Source organism: Hemicordylus capensis, chromosome 1, assembly GCF_027244095.1.
Source record: "Hemicordylus capensis ecotype Gifberg chromosome 1, rHemCap1.1.pri, whole genome shotgun sequence".
In the NCBI taxonomy this organism is placed as follows: domain Eukaryota; kingdom Metazoa; phylum Chordata; class Lepidosauria; order Squamata; family Cordylidae; genus Hemicordylus; species Hemicordylus capensis.
Genome location: NC_069657.1, coordinates 417,777,785 through 417,800,707, shown reverse-complemented (window position 1 = coordinate 417,800,707; position 22,923 = coordinate 417,777,785). Strand labels below are relative to the sequence as shown.

The following is a 22,923-nucleotide window of genomic DNA, read 5'->3' as shown; positions in this document are numbered from 1 at the left end:
GTAATGTGTTAACTCTTCTGCTGTCATTTATTTTTAACGAATGTTCTGATTTTTCTGTTGTCACTTATTTAGTTTTGTTGTAAACCGCCCAGAGACATAAGTCTTGGGCAATATAAAAATATGTCTAATTAGTTAATTAATTAATTAAAATTGTGAGGATGAAGATGGTTTGACAGTTCAAAAGGGCTGGGGCCATATCTTAGTGGCAGACCACACATGCTTGATATGCAAAAGATCCTAGATAATAGTTAAGCCCAACTGAGGGCCAAACAATTGTGACAAATGTACAGTGTGCTCCCTGTCATATCAGATTTATTGTAGAATTGCTGATGGAGAGCCCTGTTATGGTTGTCAGTCACGTGTCACTATCGCATGTACATGAACTGTTTTAGCAGGATGGTAGATTCCTTAGATGTAGGGGGTCTATGAACCTAAGATTTATTGATGTTCTATCAGATCATGTATAAGGAGTCAATTAATTGCTCAATTAATGGGTTAAATGAGCATGGATAATTAACTTTAAGAAGATTGCATGGTTGAAAGGCTTGCTAAGTACAGTCAGTTCAGCTCTTATTATACAAAGCCCAGCACAAAGAGAATATGAACCCACTTTAAAGATTTTGATTAAGCCACAGTGCTGGATTAAATAGACGCCCATTACATAACTGGAATTCTGCAGTTACAACCTTGTATCCCATTGTAATGATCAGAATAAGCATTGAGGGTCTAATCTGCTACATTTTTGTGAGAGACAGATCGTATGAGTTAGGCCTACAGGCAGGCATTTATATACATAGGCCCCAGTTCATGTTAAAGGGCCTACACATAGTGTCGGAAGAGCACTGAAAACTCAAGGGTTACTTCTGCGCACAATCCCATGTACAACCTACAGACCTGGAACATGTGTAAATTGGTCCTGTGTGGGTGTGTGCATGGAACTAGTTTCCGCGGTTCAAATTCTAATCAAATTGGAACTAGACTTCCGGTTCGTGAACCACTGTTCCCTCTCAGGCGTGCACACGCTCACAAGTTTCCTGATGTCCGCTCGGTTAATTTTAAATCCTGCTCAGGTTGAATTAGGAAGGCCCCACTTTGAATGCATGTGCACACACAGTGCCTTGATACTGCCACCCAGAAAAAAAAACTCATTCCGCACAGAGATGAAAAAAAAATTAGAGGAACCACTGTTGAACCAGTTTGATAAAATCAATTGGCTGGTCTGGTTTGTCCATTGAACTGGTTCGAACCAGTTTGCCCAAAGGGAATTATGTGGACTCGAACCAGTGCATTATTCCCCATGGTTAGTGCCAAGGGACACCAAAGCAGGTCGGGTGGTAGAACATGATAGATGCTATCTACCACCCAGTCCACAAAACAATCTGGCAATCAGGCAATTTCTAAGGAATTTTTGAATTTTTTCTGGGTCAGCCTAATGGCACGGTGGGGAAATGACTTGACTAGCAAGCCAGAGGTTGCCAGTTCGAATTCCCACTGGTATGTTTCCCAGACTATGGGAATCATCTCATACTGTGCGGGAGGAGGCAATGGTAAACCCCTCCTGTATTCTACCAAAGACAACCACAGGGCTCTGTGGTCGCCAGGAGTCGACACCGACCTGACAGCACACTTTACTTTACCTTTAAGTCAACTCTAAGTAGGGTCGACTTACTGACCCAGAAGAAATTCAAACATTCATTTAAACATTGCCTGATTGCCCAATTGTTGCCCAGAGCTGGATCTCTGCCACCACTGGCTCCTGCAGGTACTGCAGAACAGACTGCTCTGCACTGCCACAGGGCTTGGTTAGCTAGTCCCATACCCCTGATAAGGACCCTCATATGAGCTGCTGGATGGAATGCCTGGGTGGAACTGCCAGTTGTGTTGGCCCTGCCAGGGACACCATGCTACTGGCCCAGGAAGCAGTGGTGATGCTGCTGCTGGGGGTGGAGAGTGCAGAAGTAGGCACTCCAGCACCCTCCTCCTGGTTCGGACCCAGCTTCCCCTCCTTGGCCTGCCTAACCTCTTGAACCAGGGGGTCCCTCTACCTGGGCTGCTTGTCAGGGATGACAGCGTTGCCCTTCATCCTTGGGTTACATAGGCAGGACAAAACATGCACCGCTGATTGATCCAAGGTGTTGCTGATCCACTTCACCACAGCAGTCCTCAGCTGATCTGCCAGGGCGTGTGCTTCCCCAGTGGTCAGTGAGGTCTGGAGCTCATCCATCATCTTCTCCAGGTGAAGAGTGGTGGGCAAAGCCTGACTCAGTGTTGCTGTCTTGGCATACAAGCTGTTCATGGAAACAAGGAGCAACTCAGTTGCCAAGATAACCTCAGAAATGAGCTCCCAGGCTGTATTGGACAGGTCACACACTCCCAAGCAACACCTTCTTGCCAGAGAGTGCACGATTGTCTCTTGCTCCTGCAGGTGCTGGAGCAAGAGAAAAGTGGAGTTCCACCAGGTCTGAACATCCAGAGGGATCAGATATTCAGATAGGCGGCACTCACACTCCCTCTGCTGGAGCATCTGCCTAGTTTTTTTTTTGCTCTTGTGTAAATGGCCTGATATCTTATGGCACTTCTCCACAAAAGCAGTTGTGGCGGCAGCAGGGCCTTCAGGGGGCAGGCCTCTACGTTGCCTGCCTTAACCTCCTTGAGGCCAAGCACGTCCGTCACGGCCAGGTGCAAGGTGTATGTCATGCAACAGATGGACACAAACTGCAACTGACAGGCCACTCTCACCATGTTGGCACCATTGTCAGTGACCAGGAAGCCTTGGTGAAGGTTTAGCTCCCTGGCCAGCCATTCCTCCACTTGGCATCTGACAGCTGCCAACAGCTGCCATGTAGTCTGTGTCCAGCGGCTCCACATGCAAGCACAGTCCATCCTTTGCTGCAGGGGAGGTGCTGGCCGTGCTACCAGCGGCAGACGTCCCCTCTCTCTTCTGTCCCCACCAGTGTGCTGTGAGCGACAGGAAAGCAACGTACACACACACACACACACACACACACACACACACACACACACGGTCAGTGTTGCAGCGATGCTGCACATGATAAAAAACATGGCTAAGGTAGTGCTCGCTCCCTTAACTTCATTTAGGAGGAGGGTTTCACAATGGGGTTAGGTGGCACTGGCCCGCCAGGATCAAATCCAGTCGCGGTGGTTCTCGCATGCAGCCTAAACCAGGCTGGGCATCCCTAGCCCAGGCTGCATGTGAGAACAGCCTCATTATGGAAGCACATGCAAAATAAACAAAGTGTAGCCACTCTTGGATGAAGAGCAGGATAGAAATGTCAAATAGATAGATAGATAGACAGATAGCAAAGTCTCAGAGGACAATTATTTCCTGCTTTTCCACCAGCTATATAGTCTTTAGAACACCTGACAATATAGATCATTAAATAAGCAGATAACAATAAAAATCAAATCAATGATATTGTATAGTCATGCTAACTGGGGATAAGCAAGAACTTTCTATTCCCTTCTGCCTTTAACCCCTTGTTATGGTGTTATCTGTACTTCATTGTGGCCTTGAAATATATATGATATACAATTATATCATAATGGCACAGTGGGGAAATGACTAGCAAGCCAGAGGTTGCCAGTTCGAATCCTCATTGGTATGTTTCCCAAACTATGGGAAACACCTATGCCGAGCAACAGTGAATAGGAAGATTCTGAAAGGCATCTTCTCATACTGTGCCAGAGATGGCAATGGTAAACCCCTCCTGTACTCTACCAAAGACAACCACAGGGCTCTGTGGTTGCCAGGAGTTGACACCGACTCGACAGCACACTTTACCATTATATCACACCACAGAAACCATGAATATTGCAATCCCCAAGTTTTTTTTGAAAATAGACATTAACCATAATTGTTAACCATATTTTTAAAATACATAAATACATATATACATAATTGCATTAACCATAATTGTTTTTGCAAATATTTAAATATTTAAATTAGCTGAATGCACTACGTTTTAAACCAGACATGATCAGGAGAAGGTTGATTTTTGTTGTTGTGATTTTTAGAAGTAACTCTGAATAAGATACTTCCCATTGACCTGCAGAAACCCCATTGTAAAGGGAGTGGGTAGCTGCTGCTTCTGGACTCTTCCCCACACAGTAGCTGCACTGTGGTGCCAAGAAGCTCTGGGCTGCTGGGAGCCTCCTCCTTCTCCTCCCTCCCGCGGTCTCCCTCTGGCTCTCATCGGAAGTCTTGAAAGGGGGGACTTTGGATTCTTGCGAGACTTCCAACAAGATCCACAGATGGAGCTGCCTAAGGGAGGAGGAGGAGGCTGCCTGGCCGGGGGAAAGGAGGTAGGGGAGGGGAGGAAAGGGAGGCGGTGGTGGCGAAACCAGGATTTTAGTGGGCCTCCTGGGATGCTGGGAATCAGTTCAAAAAATGTGGCTGTCCCTGGAAAAATGGGGCAGATGGCAGGTATGTCTGTGATGACCCTACAGTTCTCATTAGAGCATATGCTCCCAGCATGCGTCATCTGAACTCGTATTTGTATGGCAATGATCAATCTTTGTTCTGCTTGGAGAATGATCATCTTCTACATTGATGAAAGGAAAAGGTTGCTTTATGTTCACTAAATCTGCAGCATAGTGTTATGTTCAAATGCAAGTTTCAAAACAAACAAACATACTATACTTTAAGGGTGAATGAAAGCCACACCATCATGTGGGAGAAAGCAAAGGCTCAGAGGCATGGTTAGGGTAGGGCCTGAGCCAGGCCTTGGTGAGCCCAAAGTTTGGAAGGAAAGCCAGGGTTTGCATCCAGAAACTCCTTTATTCTGTTCCATAGAATGTGGTGGGAGCCCCTGAGCATCAGGTCATCTGCATAGATCTGCCCTAGAATTTCTTTCCTAGTTCTGCTAGAGTATGATGAAATGTTATAAAAGCCTATTTCTATCTATCCCAGCCCTCCATTTTTATTGTGAAAATGTATATTATGGGTTATGACATTTTAGGATGTAAGCTGCTTTCGGTATTTGCCAGAAAGAGGGAATCCAAAGCTGAGAGTGCAACAGATTTATGAGTCAGACCATCTTGTTCATTACTGTCAACCCTGGCAGGCAGGCAGGTTTCTGAGGTTTTAGAAAGGTCTATCCTTTTACCTAAGACCTTTGAGGTTGGGAATTGAACCTGGAACTTTATGCACGCATGTAATGCTCTTCTGAGCCATGGTCTCTCGTATACCTGCCTCATTTGGCAATTTGTATGAGCATTTGGTGCTCAGGACTGTCTAACACTGAGTTGCAGCAGTTCTCCAAGGTTCCATTCAGTGGGGTTTCTCAGCCCTACCTAGCAATGCTGGAGATCTTCTGCATGTTCTCCACCATGGAGGTATGGCCCCTCCACTGCACACAGTCTACATGTATCAAGTTGTATGCATGTAGGGGTATTGTTTTTTTAACTTTGGTTTTGGGGTTTGCGTGTGTGTGTTTGTGTTTGCTGTCCTTTCTTTTTCTTTTTCTAAAATGGACTGCATATTTGAAATCTGCTCCAGGGAACACTGAGCGTGATACACTAAAGTGTGCTGACAAGTCAATTTTGACTCCTGGTACCCACAGAGCCCTGTGGTTTACTTTGGTAGAATACAGGAGGGGTTTACCATTGCTTCCTCCCACACAGTATGTATGAGATGATGCCTTTCAGCATCTTTCTATATCGCTGCTGCCCGATAAAGTACCAGTGGAGATTCAAACTGGCAACCTTCTGCTTGTTAGTCAAGCATTTCCCCATTGCGCCACTTAAGGTGGCTGTGATAAACTAGCTATGGCAAAAATTAATAGTTATCTCAGAAAGGATACTTTCCATATCCCAAAACTTTGCTGTTACATCTCTAGTTCTGTACAGTAATCACTAATTTGCCCTGTATCTGCAGACTAAACTGAAACAGATTCCTTCAGCATATGATGCCTTGAATAAATCATATATGAAGTTATAAATTTCTTGTCATAAATCTGAAAGAAGCAATAATAGCATTTGATTGATGTACAAGCACAGCTATACAGCAAGCCTCTGCCATTTGGCTGACAAGCCAAAAATGTACGAGCTGAAAATCACCAGAGAACTTACTTTGTTCTTCTCCATCCTTTCTAGGTACAAACAGACTGCAATTTCTCTTAGATTCTCAGCAAAAATATAATGGTGCTTGAAATGATCACTCAAGAACCTACCACATCAAGGCTTTTTCCAGGCAGGCTTTATCAGAAAGGTATACGGTGCCTTCTATAGCTACATGATTTATAGACACCATCCCCAAATGGTACTAAATCTCCTACCTCTTATAAATACGTGTCAGGGACTAAATGGCATATGACCTTCTCTTGGCTTTGCAGTCCACTAGCCCCCACTGCTCTCTGTCCATCCATTCTGTTTATACCACACCTTTCACAATAGCTTCAAGGCAGCTATGGCATATAGTATAAAAGGATGTGTTCCAAGGTGTGGGCTGCCCAAGTTCCTCCCCACCATCAGCCAGATATAAAAGGTTCCCCACTGGCAGAAGCAGAGGAGGCGAGAGTGGAGGTGGACACTCTGGCAATGAGGAGCATTTGTGCCACCAGGAACATCGTGATAATCAAGGAATGCCTGTAGAAAATGGAGGGTGTGAGTATAGCTCACTAGAAGAACATCTGTTTTGCATGCAGACAGTCATAAGAACATCCCTGCTGGATCAGGCCCAAGGCCCATCTAGTGCAGCATCCTGTTTCACACAGATGCCCCTGAGAAGCCCACAGGCAGGAGTTGAGGGCATGCCCTATCTCTTGCTCAGGCGCGTAACAATGATAGGGCAAGGGGAGACAGTTGTCTGGGGGCCCCACTGCCTGGAGGGGCACCCCAGAGGCACCTCACGTGACTCCCCATTGCCCCCTGCCCAGCCCCATAGCCTCTCAGCCACTTGCCCTCTTCGCCGTCTCTCCTGCTTGTTCTGCTGGCCGCAATGGAAGCAGCAGGCAAGCTGCAAAGAGCTCCTTTTCTCCTGCCTCTCAGCTGATCGGCGGGTGGGCGGGGCTTCCACGGAGGCCTCTGTGTAGGCCGCAGTGAAGCCTGAACTCCAGTAGGGCCCAAGCCAGCCAGGAAGGAGGAGGCAGCCAGAGTGTTCTCTGCAGCAGAAGACCCCTTGCTGCCCTGCTCAACCCAGACCAGCATTTGCCAGGTAGAGTGTGAACTCCTTTTTGTGGTTACCTTTCCTGCCCCCCCCCCTATATAGGGATCTGCTTGCCATAGGGCTTGGATATGGGGGGGGGGACCGAGAAGTCTCTGAATATTTATTTTGAAACAGCTTGGAAAATTTGCTGACTTAAAAAAAAACTATCTAAAAAGTCCTATAAGTGGCTTGTTTCATGGCAGAAAATTGCAAAAACTTCTGGAACAGTATTTTATTAATTTTATTTATTCATTCATTCATTTATAAATGCACTTATGTTCAAGTTGTTTTGCAACCCAGAAGGTCTGAGTGAGAACTGTGAAGCATGTGTGGTGCTTTTATTTTATTTTTCTTGTGTGTGAACTGCTCCCCAATAACTTGCAGGGACTTCAGGGTCAATCTGGCCAACATGTGAATGCAGCACCTCCATTCCAGAGGAGATGTGTCTTAAAGGGCTTTAAAAGCCTCCTGTGAAAAACCTCCTGCAATCAAACTTGACTGAATTTGTTCAGAATTCTGAGAAAACAAACATAGGCTCACCCTGCATGGTTGAAAGTCTCCTTTGCTAATCTGCAGCGAGGGGCCCATTTTAATAATTCATCTTTCTAGTGTGTTCTAGGCATTAAAAGTAATACAAATGTATAGTACTCAATGTATATCACTATATATTGTGACATGTGCGTGTGTGTATTCAGTGAAATGTATTTGCAGGCAGCATACTTATTTTGGAATATCAGACTTAAATCCTTGGGGGCCTGGGGTGTGCGGAGGCCCTGGACTTTGAGGCGCTGGGGGCCCATTTTAAAATCTTGTCTCTGGGCCCACTCCAACCTTGCTACGCCCCTGCTCTTGCTATTACTCCCCTGCAACTGGTAAGGGGAGGTTCAATCCCTGGCATCTCCAGGAAGGACTGGGAGAAACTCTTGCCCAAAATCTTGGAGAGCCGCTGCCAGTCAATGCAGACAATACTGAGCTCTATGGACCAATGCTCCATCTCAGAACAAAGCAGCTACCTATGTTCCTGTGTCAATCTACTACCTGGAGCTGCTCGGCTGTAGGGGATGGGAAGGCAAGTGACTGAACTAAGGCAGGAAAAGGAAGACTGGGTGATGGAAGGATGAGGGCCTTGAAGGGCAAGCAGCAACCAAATCTGGTTGGTATGAGGGTAGGTTGCCGGAAGCAAGGTGACCCCATTTGGGCAAAGGTTTTCCAGCTGGCACTCATGACCACCTGAGGCCACATGGTTTCTAGGAATTTGCATGGCAGCTTCCCATGATCCTGGTTAAGAATTTTAGCACTACACCAGAAGAGGAAAAAACTAGGGTTGACACCTGATTAAAGAAACCTTCGTTCATTAACTATATGAGTTTTAAATGATTAATACATTAAAACTGCAAAACTCTGCATATACGTAAAACAATACTGTAGGGGGAAAAGCATAGTTTTAGCAGGAATGTGAAGAAGAAGAAGAAGAAGAAGAAGAAGAAGAAGAAGAAGAAGAAGAAGAAGAAGAAGAAGAAGAAGAAGAAGAAGAAGAGTTCATTGATTAAATGATTAACTGGACATTCAGCCTGTCCCATCCCAAAGGCTTGGAGTGGGCAGAAGTGTGCTAGTTATTCTACCCTATATCTGACCACCCAAACCAAGTCAATTACACCATTTCTGGAAGATGCACAGGCTTCTCCACAGGAGAATTTCCAAAGACAAGGCAAGAATACAATGAGAAATTAAAGTCAGGAATCAACCACCGAGAACACTTTCTGGGTCCATTCAGGGTTCTTCAGGGACATTCTTCAGGCTCAGGGGCTTCAGGGACATGATAGAGAGCTCTCACCCCCAGGCTGATGGCTCCTCTAATGTAAGGGAGAATGAAAGTCTTGGGGAAGGAGGATATCATTCTGAGGAAAAGGGAAATGCTCCCTTAGAAGAGACCCCTTCCATAAATGAAGACCCTATATCCATTTGCACAGGGGATACGTCACTGGACTGGTGATGGCCACTAGCCTGGAAGGCTTTAAAAGGGGTTTTGAAAAATTCATGGAGGACAGGTCTATCAATGGCTACTGTTCTGAGGGCTATAGGCCACATCCAGCTTCAGAGGCAAGTTTCCTCTAAATACCACTTGCAGGGGAGCAAAGGCAGGAGAGAGGCCATGCTCTAACCTCTTGCCTCTGGGCTTCCCAGAATCATCTGGTGGGCCACTGTGTGAAACAGAATGCTGGACTAGATGGGCCTTGGATCTGATCCAGCAGGACTGTTCTTATGTTCTCATAACCAAACACTGGGTAAGAGTAGCATCCAGACAGGCTCCAAGCCCCACGTGTGCTCCTGGTCATGTGTCAGCAAAAATCGAGGTAGGAAGATGGGAAAGCGATTGTGTGCTGGTTGCGATCTGGGTAGGATGGCAGCGGCCAGTTGACATTGTCTACCCATATTGGGCCAAGAGTGGAGGAGAAGTGCTGTTCTACCTAGATCATGATTAGCACTCAATCACTTTCCCATCCTCCAACCTACATTTTTGCAGACCCATGACTGCTTCTTGGGAGCATGCACACGGCTCAGAGCCTGGCTGGACAGTCCTCCTACTCAGCTCTTGGCTGCAAGAAAGGGTTTTCTGACTTTGCATTTGATGTCCTCAAAAAAATATCTCCCAAGGTAATGGAGAAACATAGGCATAGAGCTGCTCTCTCAAGTATGCTGGGCCCATCACCGACACCTTGCAGATCATCACTGCCAGCGCTAAACCCAGCGGGTAATAGGGAGATAGTGTGGAGTTCTCCTCTTATGGGAGGAGACCTTGTCTTGTGGTAGCAAGCATGAACTGTCCCCTTTGCAAAGCAGGGTCCAACCTGGTTTGCATTTGAATGGGTGACTAAATGTGAGCACTGTAAGATATTCCCCTTAGGGAATGAGGCTACTCTGAGAAGAGCATCTCCATGCTTGCCTGAAGAAAGTTCCAAGTTCCCTCCCTGGCATCTCCAGATAGGGCTGAGAGAGACTCCTGCCGGCAACCGTGGAGAAGCCGCTGACAGTTTGTATACAACAACAACAAATATTTATATACTGCTTTTCAACTAATGTTTCCAAAGCAGTTTACAAAGAAAAATAATAGATAGATAGATAGATAGATGGATTGAATGAATGAATGAATGAATGAATGAAAAATAAGACAGACTTATAAGTTCAGACGATACTGAACTAGATGGACCAATGGTCTGATTCAGTATAATACAGCTTTTTATGTTCCTGTGTTCCTAACCAATTAGGCTCAAGTAATTATTTTTGCACAAAGTTAATTCTATAGACATTCTTGGAATGTCACTAGCTGCACAGAAAGCAGTATATTCATTCAACTTAAATCCTGTTTTAAAGCAACCCACAACTCTCCCTTGCTTGTTTTCACAGTATCATAAGTATCACCAGAAATGGTGATATTGTTCTCACAGTATCATTACTCACCCAGCTTGCAGTTATGTAATAAATAACACCTTTTAAAGGCTACAACAATTACAAACCAATTCTTAGCTTACAAACGGTTTTAAAACTGTTTTAAACAAAAGTACTTGAGTGCACACATTCTGATAATATGTGCTGATAAGATGGCTGATAAGATCTTCTGTGCTAAACATTCTAATTCTCCACAGCCACAATAAATAGCCCAGGTACTCTAGAGTCTAGACTATTTCTTTCACATATTTCACCTGTATTTAAAAACAACATTAAAATGGAATGCATGGCATTTCTTGGACTAAATAGCTTCATACTTACGGCTGCTTTTGATACTCATGTGGCCTCTGAAAGGCCCCATCAACGAATACTTGGGAATCATGGTTAACTGGGATCCTTCATAAAACAAACACAAAAAGGGGAAAAGGAAATAGAGAGGAAATGTTAAGAATGGTTATTTTGATCATTTTTGGTCACACAGTGAGGCTGTTCCCACAAGCAGCCTGCTTGTGTGGAGCACCAGGTAGCCCCCATCCCTCCCCACTCCACTTACTGGTCATGTGAATGACCTTATTGAATACAGTTCATGAAAAGAGCACTCCATGGTAGTATGTACTTATAGCAGATACTTAACGATAACGTATGCCATCGAGTTGGTGTCAACTCCTGGTGACCACATAGCCCTGTGGTTGTCTTTGGTAGAATGCAGGAGGGGTTAATCATTGCCATCTCCCATGCAGTATGAGATGATGCCTTTCAGCATCTTCCTATATCACTGCTGCCTGGTATAGGTGTTTCCCATCGTCTGGGAAACATATCAGCGGGGATTCGAACTAGCAACCTCTGGCTTGTTAGTCAAGTCATTTCCCTGCTGAGCCATTAGGTGGCTATAGCAGATACTTAGTGGGATACAAATGCTGTCTTTTCCAAGATTAAATAATAATTCCATACAGCATGCACACAAGGGAATATATTCCTTTGAAATTAATAGGACTGCACATGGCATGTGTTGATCTCGACGGGTGGCACAGTTAATTCTGATCCCTACTCCCTCCCAGTTCTCTGATTCTCTGTAATGGAAGAAATCCAAAGAAAGGTGGTCTTAAGCTGGATAAGTAGGGAGAGGACCAATTTCTGAGAGAGGCAGTATGCACTGTGTCTGTCCTGCTCTGTCCAGCAGTTGACACCCCATTTAGCACCGTAAAATGAGAAAGACCTGGAATCCCATTATGAAAGAAACATGAGTGACAAGCTGAAAAGTCATAAGTACTAAGGGTCTATATTGTGCATCAGAACCTCGGAAAACCACAAAACCTTTGTGACTCACCAAAACCATTGTGCAGAGAAAATCCTTCGACCATAGCTCATCCAAGTCTACCATCTCCAGTCATCCAAGAGACTCTACCTCCTTTCACTCTTGCTGCCCTTCATGCTTGGCGCACCCACTCAGAATTCTTATTAGTAGTGCCACCTCCCTCTTTTCTTTTAAATTCTCCTAAAAACATCAGTTCCATAAAGCTTCGGTTTACCTAATTAGTCCTCATCTTCAGTGGTAATTTTGTATAATTGCATTTACACATATTCTTCCTCTGGCTGACATCCTGACTAAATACTCAGTAGAAGTCCCGCCATAAAGATGAAGATTCCGGTTATTTGTGTATCTTGTCTATCCATCTGTCCCCACACTACCTGCCCTTTAGGTGTTGCTTAATTGAGAGGTTCAGATTATAGAATTACCTAGACGTTTCCTGCAGCAATCAGGTGCCAGCCAGCAGGCCCAGGTTTTTTGAGTGCCAGTGGCTAGGGTTGTGTGAGCCGGATTGCTTCGAGACAGGTTTGACATCAAGCTGGCCCGGTTCGGGTGATCCAAGTTTGAACCAGCCCGCCCCCCACAAAGCAGGGTGCTGGTCCAAGTTTGAACCAGAACGACCCCTAGCTTGGGTATATTTGTAAAGGCAATTCCCTAGTAATGTGGGGGTGGGGAGCAGGAGAAAGGGAACATTTTACCTTTCATTTTCAGTTGCTGGGGGCAGTGGTGGCAGCCACAGTGGCGGTGGGGACTCCTCCAACCTCCCCCTTCTTCCCTAATGACAGTCCAGGCCATTAGAGTGACCTCCATACATGAGCAGAGACCATTTACGTCACCACATGGGTCTGACACATGAGTAGCCACACTCAGTGCCGAAGCCTGGCACTTAGCCGAAGTTAACACAAACACTCCCTTAGCAAGGCTGTCCTTAATGCATACCCTTAACCTGGGATCATGTGTTAGCCTAGAGGGCCGAGGGCCTGTCCCCTGGGGGAATCCCCCAGTGCACTGCGCTCTGCGCGAGGTACATTGTGGGATACTTGCAGGCCGGGACGACGAGTTCTGGTCTCTGTTGCTCCGCATTGCTTTCAGCAGCTCAAGTTATATGGGTGTGTTGCATGCAACAGGGCTAATAGCATTTGTCTGGAGGAAGATTGAACCCTCCCCTCCCCACACACACACCTGGCCATGCCTGCAGTCATGTGAATAGCCGTGCCACTTTTCAATTACGATAATGTGGGTGGCTTCACACAACAGCTGGCAAGTCAGTAAGCTGGGAACATGTTCGGAAAATGTGGGAACTAGGAGAGCATGCTCCCAGCGGGCGCAACATCAGAACCCGCCCAAGTCTGGGTCGTACGCTGAACTCCTCTCTCTTGGGAGAATGTTGGGTGAATCTTAGCAATTCAGCATGGGAAGTGAACTTGGGTGGGTTCAAACATCTTGCCCGCCAGGAGAACGCACTCCCGGTTCCCACCATTTCCCCACCATGTTGCCAGGGGTTGGGTGAAGTTGTCCTAAAGGTCAGTGGGAACCAATAATCAGTAGTCACCCCCATAACATTAAGGTCTTGAGCTCCTCACATAAATTGGCCACATCGTAAGTATGCAGCAACTTGGATTCAGGTTCAGGTTGTAATTAGGTTGTGGGCAAGTGGTTGTGTTCATTTCATACTGTTGCAGTGCACTTTCATGATGATAAGTGTATTAGAGAAATAAGCTGCATATGAGAAGTTGTGTTTTATATAATGTACTATTTCATTGTAGATCTGCTCATGTGTGAATCTGGGAAAGCTGTTGTATTTTTTCCAAAGAAGAAAATGAGAAGGACATGGCTATTTATTGGGTTCTGCTATATCTACAATTCTTTCTTTGGAGCTGATTCAGTCAAAGCTGAAGAGTGCTATGAGCTATTACTTGAGTAAGGTCAGACTGAAAACGAGAACGAGAGCGAGAGAGAGAGCGCACGCACTGTGTAGACCCAAGAAATTTAATTAGCTCCCAGCCAGGGCTCTGCAATTTTACCTGCAACATGTAGCAATGAATTTTGAAGCAAGCAAGTGGCTTGACTGAAAATATAGCCATGGTAACTACGACACTACAAGGCCTCTAAAAGCTTGTTTCAATGTATACACTGGTCATTTTTTGTTCTGCTCTTCATCTGCTTGCTTCAGTTCCAGCAATACTTAGACAGTAGCTGTGGTACTAGAATTACTAACCTTTTACATAGGAAGGAAAAAAGAGGAGAATGGTAGGGAATACTGTTAACATTGTTGTGTAGATGAAGCAAAATACTGTAAATATGAGATTAAATGGATTTCCAAGCCACCACAGAAATTCAACAATTTGTTTTTTTTAAAGAACACATCTGAAAACCCATCTTTTCAACCAATCTTTCTCAGCTTTTTAACATTTGTTGGTTTTAATTTTGTGGTTTATTGTAAATTGTTGAATTGTTTTAACTTTTTATATGTGTTTTAATTGTTTTATGTTAATCGCCCAAAAAGTTTGGGTGGTATATGAATTTGATAAGAAAGATAGATAGATAGATAGATAGATAGATAGATAGATAGATAAAATGGAACTCCTGTATATCTCAAGAGCTAGTGCTTAATGGACATATTTATCTTTCTTTCCTGTTGATGTTTCGATGTATCCCTAAATGCTGCTCCACTGTGTAATTTAATATTTTGTTCCCCAACCCCGCCTAGAAACAATCAATAACTTCAGGCAGTTGCTTGAAGCATTCCTATAAGGCATAGGTGACTAAGCTGCTATACAGAATGTGTGCCACAGTTTTGTAACCCATAAGGATGCTTACTGACCAGGAAAAAAGCTGAGCCTGTCTTGATTTTAATAGCCTGATCTGCATATACCAGTTGGTGAAGCCTTTCATCGCATAAGGATCACCACCTGCTAATGTCTATGGATCAAGCCACTGTTAAAGACAAAGTGGCACATTTGGAAAGAATCAGGAGGGCCCACAGGCTTCGATACAGGCACAGAGTCAGTCTGCCTACCCTTCTTGTTCTACACTGCAGCTTGCTCCTTGTGAAGAAGGGAGGAGAGCTGGTCTTGTGGTAACAGGCATGAATTGTTCCTTTTGCTATTCAAGGTCTGCTCTGGTTTGCATTTGAATGGGAGACTATATGTGAGCACTGTAAGATAATCTATCTATCTATCTATCTATTATATTTTTATACCGCCTGATATGTATATCTCTAGGCGGTGTATAAAATTTAAAATATTTAAAAGTCACAAATTAAAATACATGACAATAAAAACAATAGAATAAAATTATTAAAACAAGTTTTTAAAATTATTAAAATTAATTCTATTTAAAAGCTTGAGAGAACAGGAGGGTCTTGAGGTTCTTCCTGAAAACAAACAGAGATGGAGATATTCTTTTTTCAGTAGGAAGCTTATTCCAAAGCCCTGGGGCAGCCACAGAGAAAACCCGGTCCTTGGTTGCCACCAAACGAGCCGGTGGCAACCGTAACCTGGCCTCTCAAGAAGATCGTAACAGGTGGCAGGGATTATGACAAAGGAAGCGTTCTCTCAAATAGCCTGAACTCAAGCCATTAAGGGCTTTATAGGTAATTACCAGCACATTGTATTTCACCCGGAAACATATTGGCAGCCAGTGCAGTTCCCTTATAACCAGTGTTATGTGGTTCCTTCATGTTGTCCCAGATACCAATTTGGCTCCCGCGTTCTGTACCAATTGTAGTTTCTGGACTACATACAAAGGCAGCCCCACATAGAGCGCATTACAGTAGTCAAGCCTGGGGGTTAGCAGCAGATGTACCACTGTTTTAAGGTCATTCACCTCTAGAAATGGACATAGCTGACGTATCAACCGAAGCTGATAAAAAGCGCTCCTAGCCACCGCGTCAACCTGAGAAATGAGGGAGGGTCCAGGCACACTCCCAAGCTACATACCTGATATTTCAGGGAGAGAGTAACTCCATCCACAACAGGCAGATCTAAACCATCTCTTGGTTCCTGGCCCCCCACAGTCAGTACCTCCGTCTTATTTTGGATTCAACCTCCGTTTGTTATCCCTTATCCAGCCCATTGCTGCCTCCAGGCAGGCATTTAGGGAAGATATGCCATTTCAGCATGGAGAAGTAAATCTAGGTGCCATCAGCATATTGATTACACCCAGCACCAGGCCTCCTGATGATCTCTCCCAGCAGTTTCATGTAGATGTTAAAAAGCATTGGAGACAGTATGGAGCCTTGTGGGACTCCACACTTCAGTTCTCGCTTAGCAGAACAACAGTCTCCAAGTGACACCATCTGGAATCTGCCAGAGAGGTAGGAGTGGAACCACTGTAAAACAGTGCCACCCAATCCCACCTCCCTCAGGTGGTCCAGAAGGATACCATGGTCGATAGTATCAAAAGCTGCAGAGAGATCCAAAAGGATCAGCAGAGTCACACTCCCTCTGTCGATAGCCAGATGGAGATCATCCATCAGGCTGACCAAGGCAGTCTCGACCCCATAGGCCACACAAAAGCCAATTTGAAATGGGTCTAGATAACCTGCATCATCCAAAACTGCCTGGAGCTGAGAGGCCATCACCCGCTCAACCACCTTGCCCAACCAGGGAAGATTAGAAACAGGTCTGTAATTAGCTAACTCTGAGGGATTGAGCGTAGCTTTCTTCAAAAGTGGTCTAATAATAGCCTCCGTCTACCTCATCGCTTCAGCTCCCATAACTTATCTGTATACTATGGGGCTGTCTTTAAAGCAAGTCGGAGAGAACGCTTAGGAGCTATTGTGTCTACTGCTCTAGTATGTTCATTATTCAATTTTTGTGCCAGAGTATTGACATAATCATTAGCAGAGCCAACCCTAAACCCCTCCAAGGCTTCTTGGAATCTTATTGGATCCAATAACCTCCTCAGCCAGACCAATCTAATAGGTGGCCCTGCAGAGGTGGGTCATGGCTGTAAGTTCTACCTTAACCAGATGGTGATCTGTCCATGACAATGGGTAGATGACAGGAGTCCCCACCCACGGAACGCCTCCCTGATCGTAGAAAAAGACCAAATTGAGTGTGTGTCCAGCATCATGAGTCAGACCAGAGACCAGTTGGGATAGGCCCACAGTCATCATGGTCGCTATGAACTTTTGAGGCACCCCCAACAACCTGGTCCCAAAATGAACATTAAAGTCCCCCACCACCAACATCCTGGGCGACTCCAATGCCAACTCAGCAACCAGGTCAGTCAGTTCAATTAGCTCAGTTAGGCTCATTGGGCAGCGGGGTGATTGGTAGACCAGCAGAAGTCCCAGTCTATCCCTGGTCCCTAGGCTTAGGTGCACACATTCAGTATAGGTCCAAACCCTAACAGGGATCCTGGCAAGGGCGATGGTATTCTTATAGACTACAGCCACCCCACCTCCCCGACCACATCCTCTCACCTGCTCTACCATGGAGCAACCCTCTGGGAGAAGCTGGGACCAAACTGGACCACTAGCCTGTCCCAACCAGGTCTCTGTAATACCTACCAGGTCAGCGCCATAATCAAGTCATGGACTACACCAGATTTATTTTGAACTGACCTGGCATTACAGAGTAATAAGGTGAGGTTCTCTGAGTGGATGGCATTGCTCTCCAGAATCAAAGAGGTGGTAGGCCTGCTGGAAGGAGAAACCGCAATCAAATTTAGGGGATGGGGCCGCTCTAGGTAGAGCACTTGCTTGCTTGCATGCAGAAGATTCCTAGTTCCCTCCCTGGCATCTCCAAATAGGGCAGAGACTCCTGCCTGCAACCTTGGAGAAGCCACTGCCAGTCTGTGAAGACAATACTGAACTACATGGACCTATGGTCTGACTCAGTATAAGGCAGTTTCCTATGTTCCTAAGAAGGGTAGGAGCAGAACCACTCTAAAGTGTGGGTGGTGCTGTATACGTATGAGAGTGGCACTTTCTTATGTTTGGATTCAGCTTGGCCTCTAGTTGTCAAAAATATTAGGCAGGATTATGTTTCATATGCCATGTTTATATGCATTGTGTAGGATGTGGACATGATGACTGGAAAATCCTCTGAGCTACCACATTGCAGCTTCTTCAGTTTCATCACAATGATTAAAAGTTATGAAACTTTAGTAGATGAAATGTGGTGTAAAATTAGGATAAGACCAGTCCTGGAGGGACCATAAAATGAGTTCTGATGCTTATCAAAAGTACAGGATCCTCTGTTCTTGTTAAGATCTTCTGTAAAAGCAGGCTTGACATCTACTGTGCTTGGTAAGCATCAGAACTTGCTTTATGGTCCCACCAAACCTGGTTCCATTCATGGAAATGTCTGGTTAATTTTTCTGAAATATGGTGAAGCTTCAAAAAAATATGATCTGGTGCCCACTTCTTCTAGATATGTCTAAATGAGACAGTTTCATAAAGGGCAAAACACCTCTTGCAACTCTTATGCAACTCTTTTTGCAACACCTCTTTACACCTCTTGAAACTCTTATGTTTACTGACAAAAGGAAAAATGCTTTCCCTGGAATAGCATAAAATAATGGAAAACATAAGAAAGTGAAAACAGACAGTAGAAGTGCTAATGGAAAGTTACAGAACACACAATGTACTTTGCTGGGGTCTGATAATAATAATGCGCCAGGATGATACCAGAATAACATGCATTTTCTGAAAGTATCATCACACTTTAAATACTAAAAATGAAACCAATTAAAGGCATTACAAAATAGAGAAGGAGCAAGCAATGGAAGGGTGAAACCGTCACTGATGAATGAGAGGTCTCATCTGTCACATTTCCAATACCTCCTCCATAAAGGTAAATATTTTTAGACTATTTGATTGCAGTTTGAAAGGGGACATTTCCAGCGTATTGTAGGATTTTATCTCAGTCAAAACAGCTAACGCAGAACCTCTGCAAATCTTGTACTCATGAGGCCCAGGGTGTGGGAGTGAGCAGGAAGGAGCTAGCTAGATCTCTCAGGCCCAAGAGCTAGATCTAGATCTCTCTAGGCCCAATGTGGCTCAAGACCTATCCCCATCCTTGTAAGGACTCTAGCCAGGTCTGCAAGCCACCTCTTGAGGTACATAAGAACAGCCCTGCTGGATCAGGCCCAAGGCCCATCTAGTCCAGCATCCTGTTTCACACAGTGGCCCACCAGATGCCACAGGAGTTGAGGGCATGCCCTCTCCTGCTGTTACTCCCCTGCAACTGGAAGAGTGAACATATGAAGTTGCCTTGTACTGAGTCAGCCAGTTGGTTTATCTGGCCCAGTCCTATGTGCTCTGATCAGCAGTGGCTCTTCAGGGTCAGTGACAGGTCTCTTTCTCAGACTGGCTGCTACCTTCGGCTCAAGCTGGATGTTACTATAAGCATGTGCTATGCAGCTCCGTGCTTGCTTTTTCTTTTAAAATAGCATGTGGGCAGCAACACCCCTTAACATAGGGAGGGAAGCCCCATAAGGAGAAAATCTCCCACTGGCTCTAACCCTCGGCTCACACTGCGGTCGAAATCTGGATTTCCCCCCCCTCCCCATGCATGCTGATTTACATGCTCACAGCTGCCTAGCATCTGCTTAAAGTGACATGTAGTTCGGCCTGAAATCCTTTCTCAGATGTTCTCAAACTTGGGTTCCCAAATGTAGCTGGACTACAACTCTCATCAACTCCAGCCACCATGGCTTACAACCCAAGTTTGAGAACCCTTGCTTTAACCGAAGATGTCAGGCACGGAAGCTGGGGCCTTCTGCATGCAAACCACATGTTCTGTTTTTAAACTATGTTCTGATTGACAGGGGCTCTTCAGGTCTCAAGCAGAGATCTCTTTCTCAGCATTGCCCTTTTAGGGTCAAACTCAACATTACCTGAAGTGTGTGCTATGCCACCACATGTATGCTTTTTCCTTATTTATGCCCCTGTGATTGTGAGCCCTTATATTTAAGGGGTTAGTCGTGGTCTGTCTAAATCTGTCGTGCATGGTAATCTCTGTCTTGTTTCTTTTACTTTTCTTCTTTTCTGTATAAATAGTAGTTACGTTTTGTAACTCTTTGGCTTGATAAAATCCACACTTATAATTCCCACCTGAAGCACTTTACACAGGACTGTACCCACCAGGGAATCCATTCATCAGTGTTTGACCTCCACATGGGGCAGGACCAGAGAAACTGATGGATTTATGTCGTAGTCAAAGCACCTCTCAAACATGCAGGCATGCTGTGGCCTCATTATAGATTGTGCTGAGAAGCAGAATTAAGCACCTATTTTTGTGATGGTAAAAGAAGTTTTTAGGCCTATGGAGGCTAAGCATTGTGCAAGCAAAACACTCCAGGAAGCATTCATTAGGAAAACAAAAAAACAAAAAAAGTAATACTTGTCTCTGATATTAATAAGAGCAAGGAGAAAGGCATTATGAGCAGGCAAGCCCGTGGCTAGAATGTGTTGCCTAGAGAGTATTAGGAAAAGCACAATTGAAACACCCATCATTATGATGGTTGAGCTATGTGCAAAGAGAGGGTATTTCATGGACAGGCCCACTTGCCAGATTCTTGTTATTAAAGGACGGATCAGGTGGAAAACTTTCAACACAGTCACATACTCAAGTACAGTGTTATACTTTTCTACATAGGAGTGAATCATTGGGTTAGATGGGCTTAGAGTTATACCTGATCTCAGCCAATAAATGTGTAAAGGGCATTTGGAAGACCCTGGACCAGGTTTCACGATCAGTGAGACCCGGTTTTGTCCGGTGAGCGGGCAAGGAGCCCTGGGCGGCTGGATTGGCCGCCCACACGATGGCCGGCTCCGAGATGGAGCCGGCGCGGGGTGGGGTGGGTGGGGCCTGCGCGGCCCCCGCAAGCCCCAGTATGCCCTGCACGAGTGCGCAGGGCATACTGGGGAGACCCCCGAGCCGGGAGGCTACTTTTAAGCCTCCCGGCTGGGGGTCTACTCATGAGTAGGCACGGCACGAAGGCGCGCCGCGGCTACTCACGATTGCAAAAAGCAGGTTTGCAGGAGTGCTCGCTCCGCAAACCTGCTTTTTGCCAGGGGTTCTCGAGCAGTTTAGCTGCTCCAGAACCACCGGGCTCTTCAACTTGGATAGGAGGCCTCTTCTACCCTAATAAAAATCATGAGAACAGCCCTAACAGCTTTTCCAAGTAGTTTGATAGAGGGACACTATCAATGGGCAACAATGACTGCCCAGAATATCCAAAACGATGTAGATTTCTTCAGCACTTCTGAAAAGATGTCCACATTGTCAACTGTTTCAGTGCTTTTCCAGATTTGTTTCTGGTGTTAATGTTAGAGATACTTAATTAAGTGAAATTTGAAGAAGAGACCAGTAAGGGTTTTTTTGGGGGCAGGCTGTTTCAATATATATAGCAGAGCATTTCAGGAGCTAACTCACTCCCATTACAACAGAGTTAACAGGGTCTCAGGGGCGACAGCTTGTGTGGTGGTTCATACAACTGCAGGAATGTGGGCTAAGGGAGCCTAGCTCCTGCGGTCGTGTGCTGCAGTGGGAACTACATGGCTCCCGGCAGCAAACTGCAGTAAATACCCCTCCCCTTAAATGAGGTTAGTGGAATGAGCACTCTGTTAACTCTGTTAGTCTGATCGTGAGATGCTGCGGCACAACTCCGTGCCATGGCAACTCACAAGAAGACCTCCAACTGGGAGGCTAACACTCGGGGGTCTCCCGCACTCTCGCGGGGCATCATGGGACTTCTTGGGGCCAGGTGGGCCCTGATCCCCATCGCCCCTACCAGCTCCATGACGGAGCTGGTAGATGTGTGGGAGGAAAAGCTGCCCAGGTTTTCCTCTGTCTTTGCTTCCACACAACCGAGAATTAGGAGTACACATAGTTCCCAAACACAGGTAGAACACAGTTTTTGATTGCGTGAATGGGCTAACTAAATGATTATCTCTACTCTCAATGCCCCTAGTGGCCATTAGGGTTATCGGTGCAAAAGGTCGATGCAGTCTGGACCGGGATCTCCCACAGTTAATCCATCTGCCAGAACAATTAACTTTATGGAAACCTTCTAAACTCCTAAATTTAATTTGCCAGATATTACTTCAGTTACTTGACCTTGCTGGAAAGAAACGGTCAGTCACTGCTTTTGCACACAGCTGTTTCCCTCTCGTTATCTATTCCCTTTCCTAGTTAAAACTCTCTCTCTCTCTCTTTTTGTTAAGCAATAAACTGAACAGGATTGAACTATTCCCTGTCTTAAAAGATGTCTCTGTATATTCTGAATTTGAATCAGACCTCATGTTGTAATGGTACTTAGTGCTGACTGGCAGCTATTTGCTGCCTTAAGCTACAAACAGTTATTGGTTAATTGAGGTGATTAACCGATTAATGGCTTGATTGCAGTTTAAAAATAGAACAGCCATTAATCAGAGCCAAGCGGCTGTCCTGCTACCATTATCAATACAGTGCTGGACAAAACTCAGCTAAATGCAGAGTTAAGGCTAAAAGACAGGATGGTTTAAACACTAAAAAGCAGAGGAATACATATTATACTCTCTGGGTTACAGATTTCCCATGTTTGTTCTGTAAGTTTCCTTTTAAATTTGTCATGAGTATGATCCATTTGCTGACCCCTTGAAATAATGACCCTTGATGCAATAATTGATGCACCAGATACTTGTAGAGTTGCTACCTTCTGACCCAGAGCTGAGTCTTATTTAAGAGCTATTACTATGACCGATGTCTTGCATGGAACAAACTGGTCTCCCTGTTCTCCTTGATGATGGCCCTCTTTCTCCCTGCCCACTTCTCCCTGAATATGTGGCTACCTGGTTAACACTGAATGTCAACAGCTGCTTTTGCAAGATAACTCCAGTGGCAGGGTGTGATGCTGTGCCACAGCCGGGAATTGAGAGGTATGCAGCTATCACATTTATGGAGTCAGAATAAAGTTGATTGTTACAGGAACATAGGAATCCGCCTTATCCTCCCACCCCACCCCCCACCCCTGGTTGCCCAATCAGCCATCTGCCGATTCGTTC

At 45.2% G+C, this 22,923-nt stretch overlaps 1 protein-coding gene across 1 annotated transcript in view; it reads right to left on the bottom strand.

The window, feature by feature from the left end:
• Window positions 1-22,923, bottom strand: part of LOC128339432 (spermatogenesis-associated protein 7 homolog) — a 185,694-nt gene that overhangs the window by 116,153 nt on the left and 46,618 nt on the right. The window contains exon 3 of the mRNA XM_053283349.1: window positions 10,934-11,008. Coding sequence (XP_053139324.1) covers window positions 10,934-11,008 — 75 coding nt within the window. The remainder of the gene's footprint in view (window positions 1-10,933; window positions 11,009-22,923) is intronic.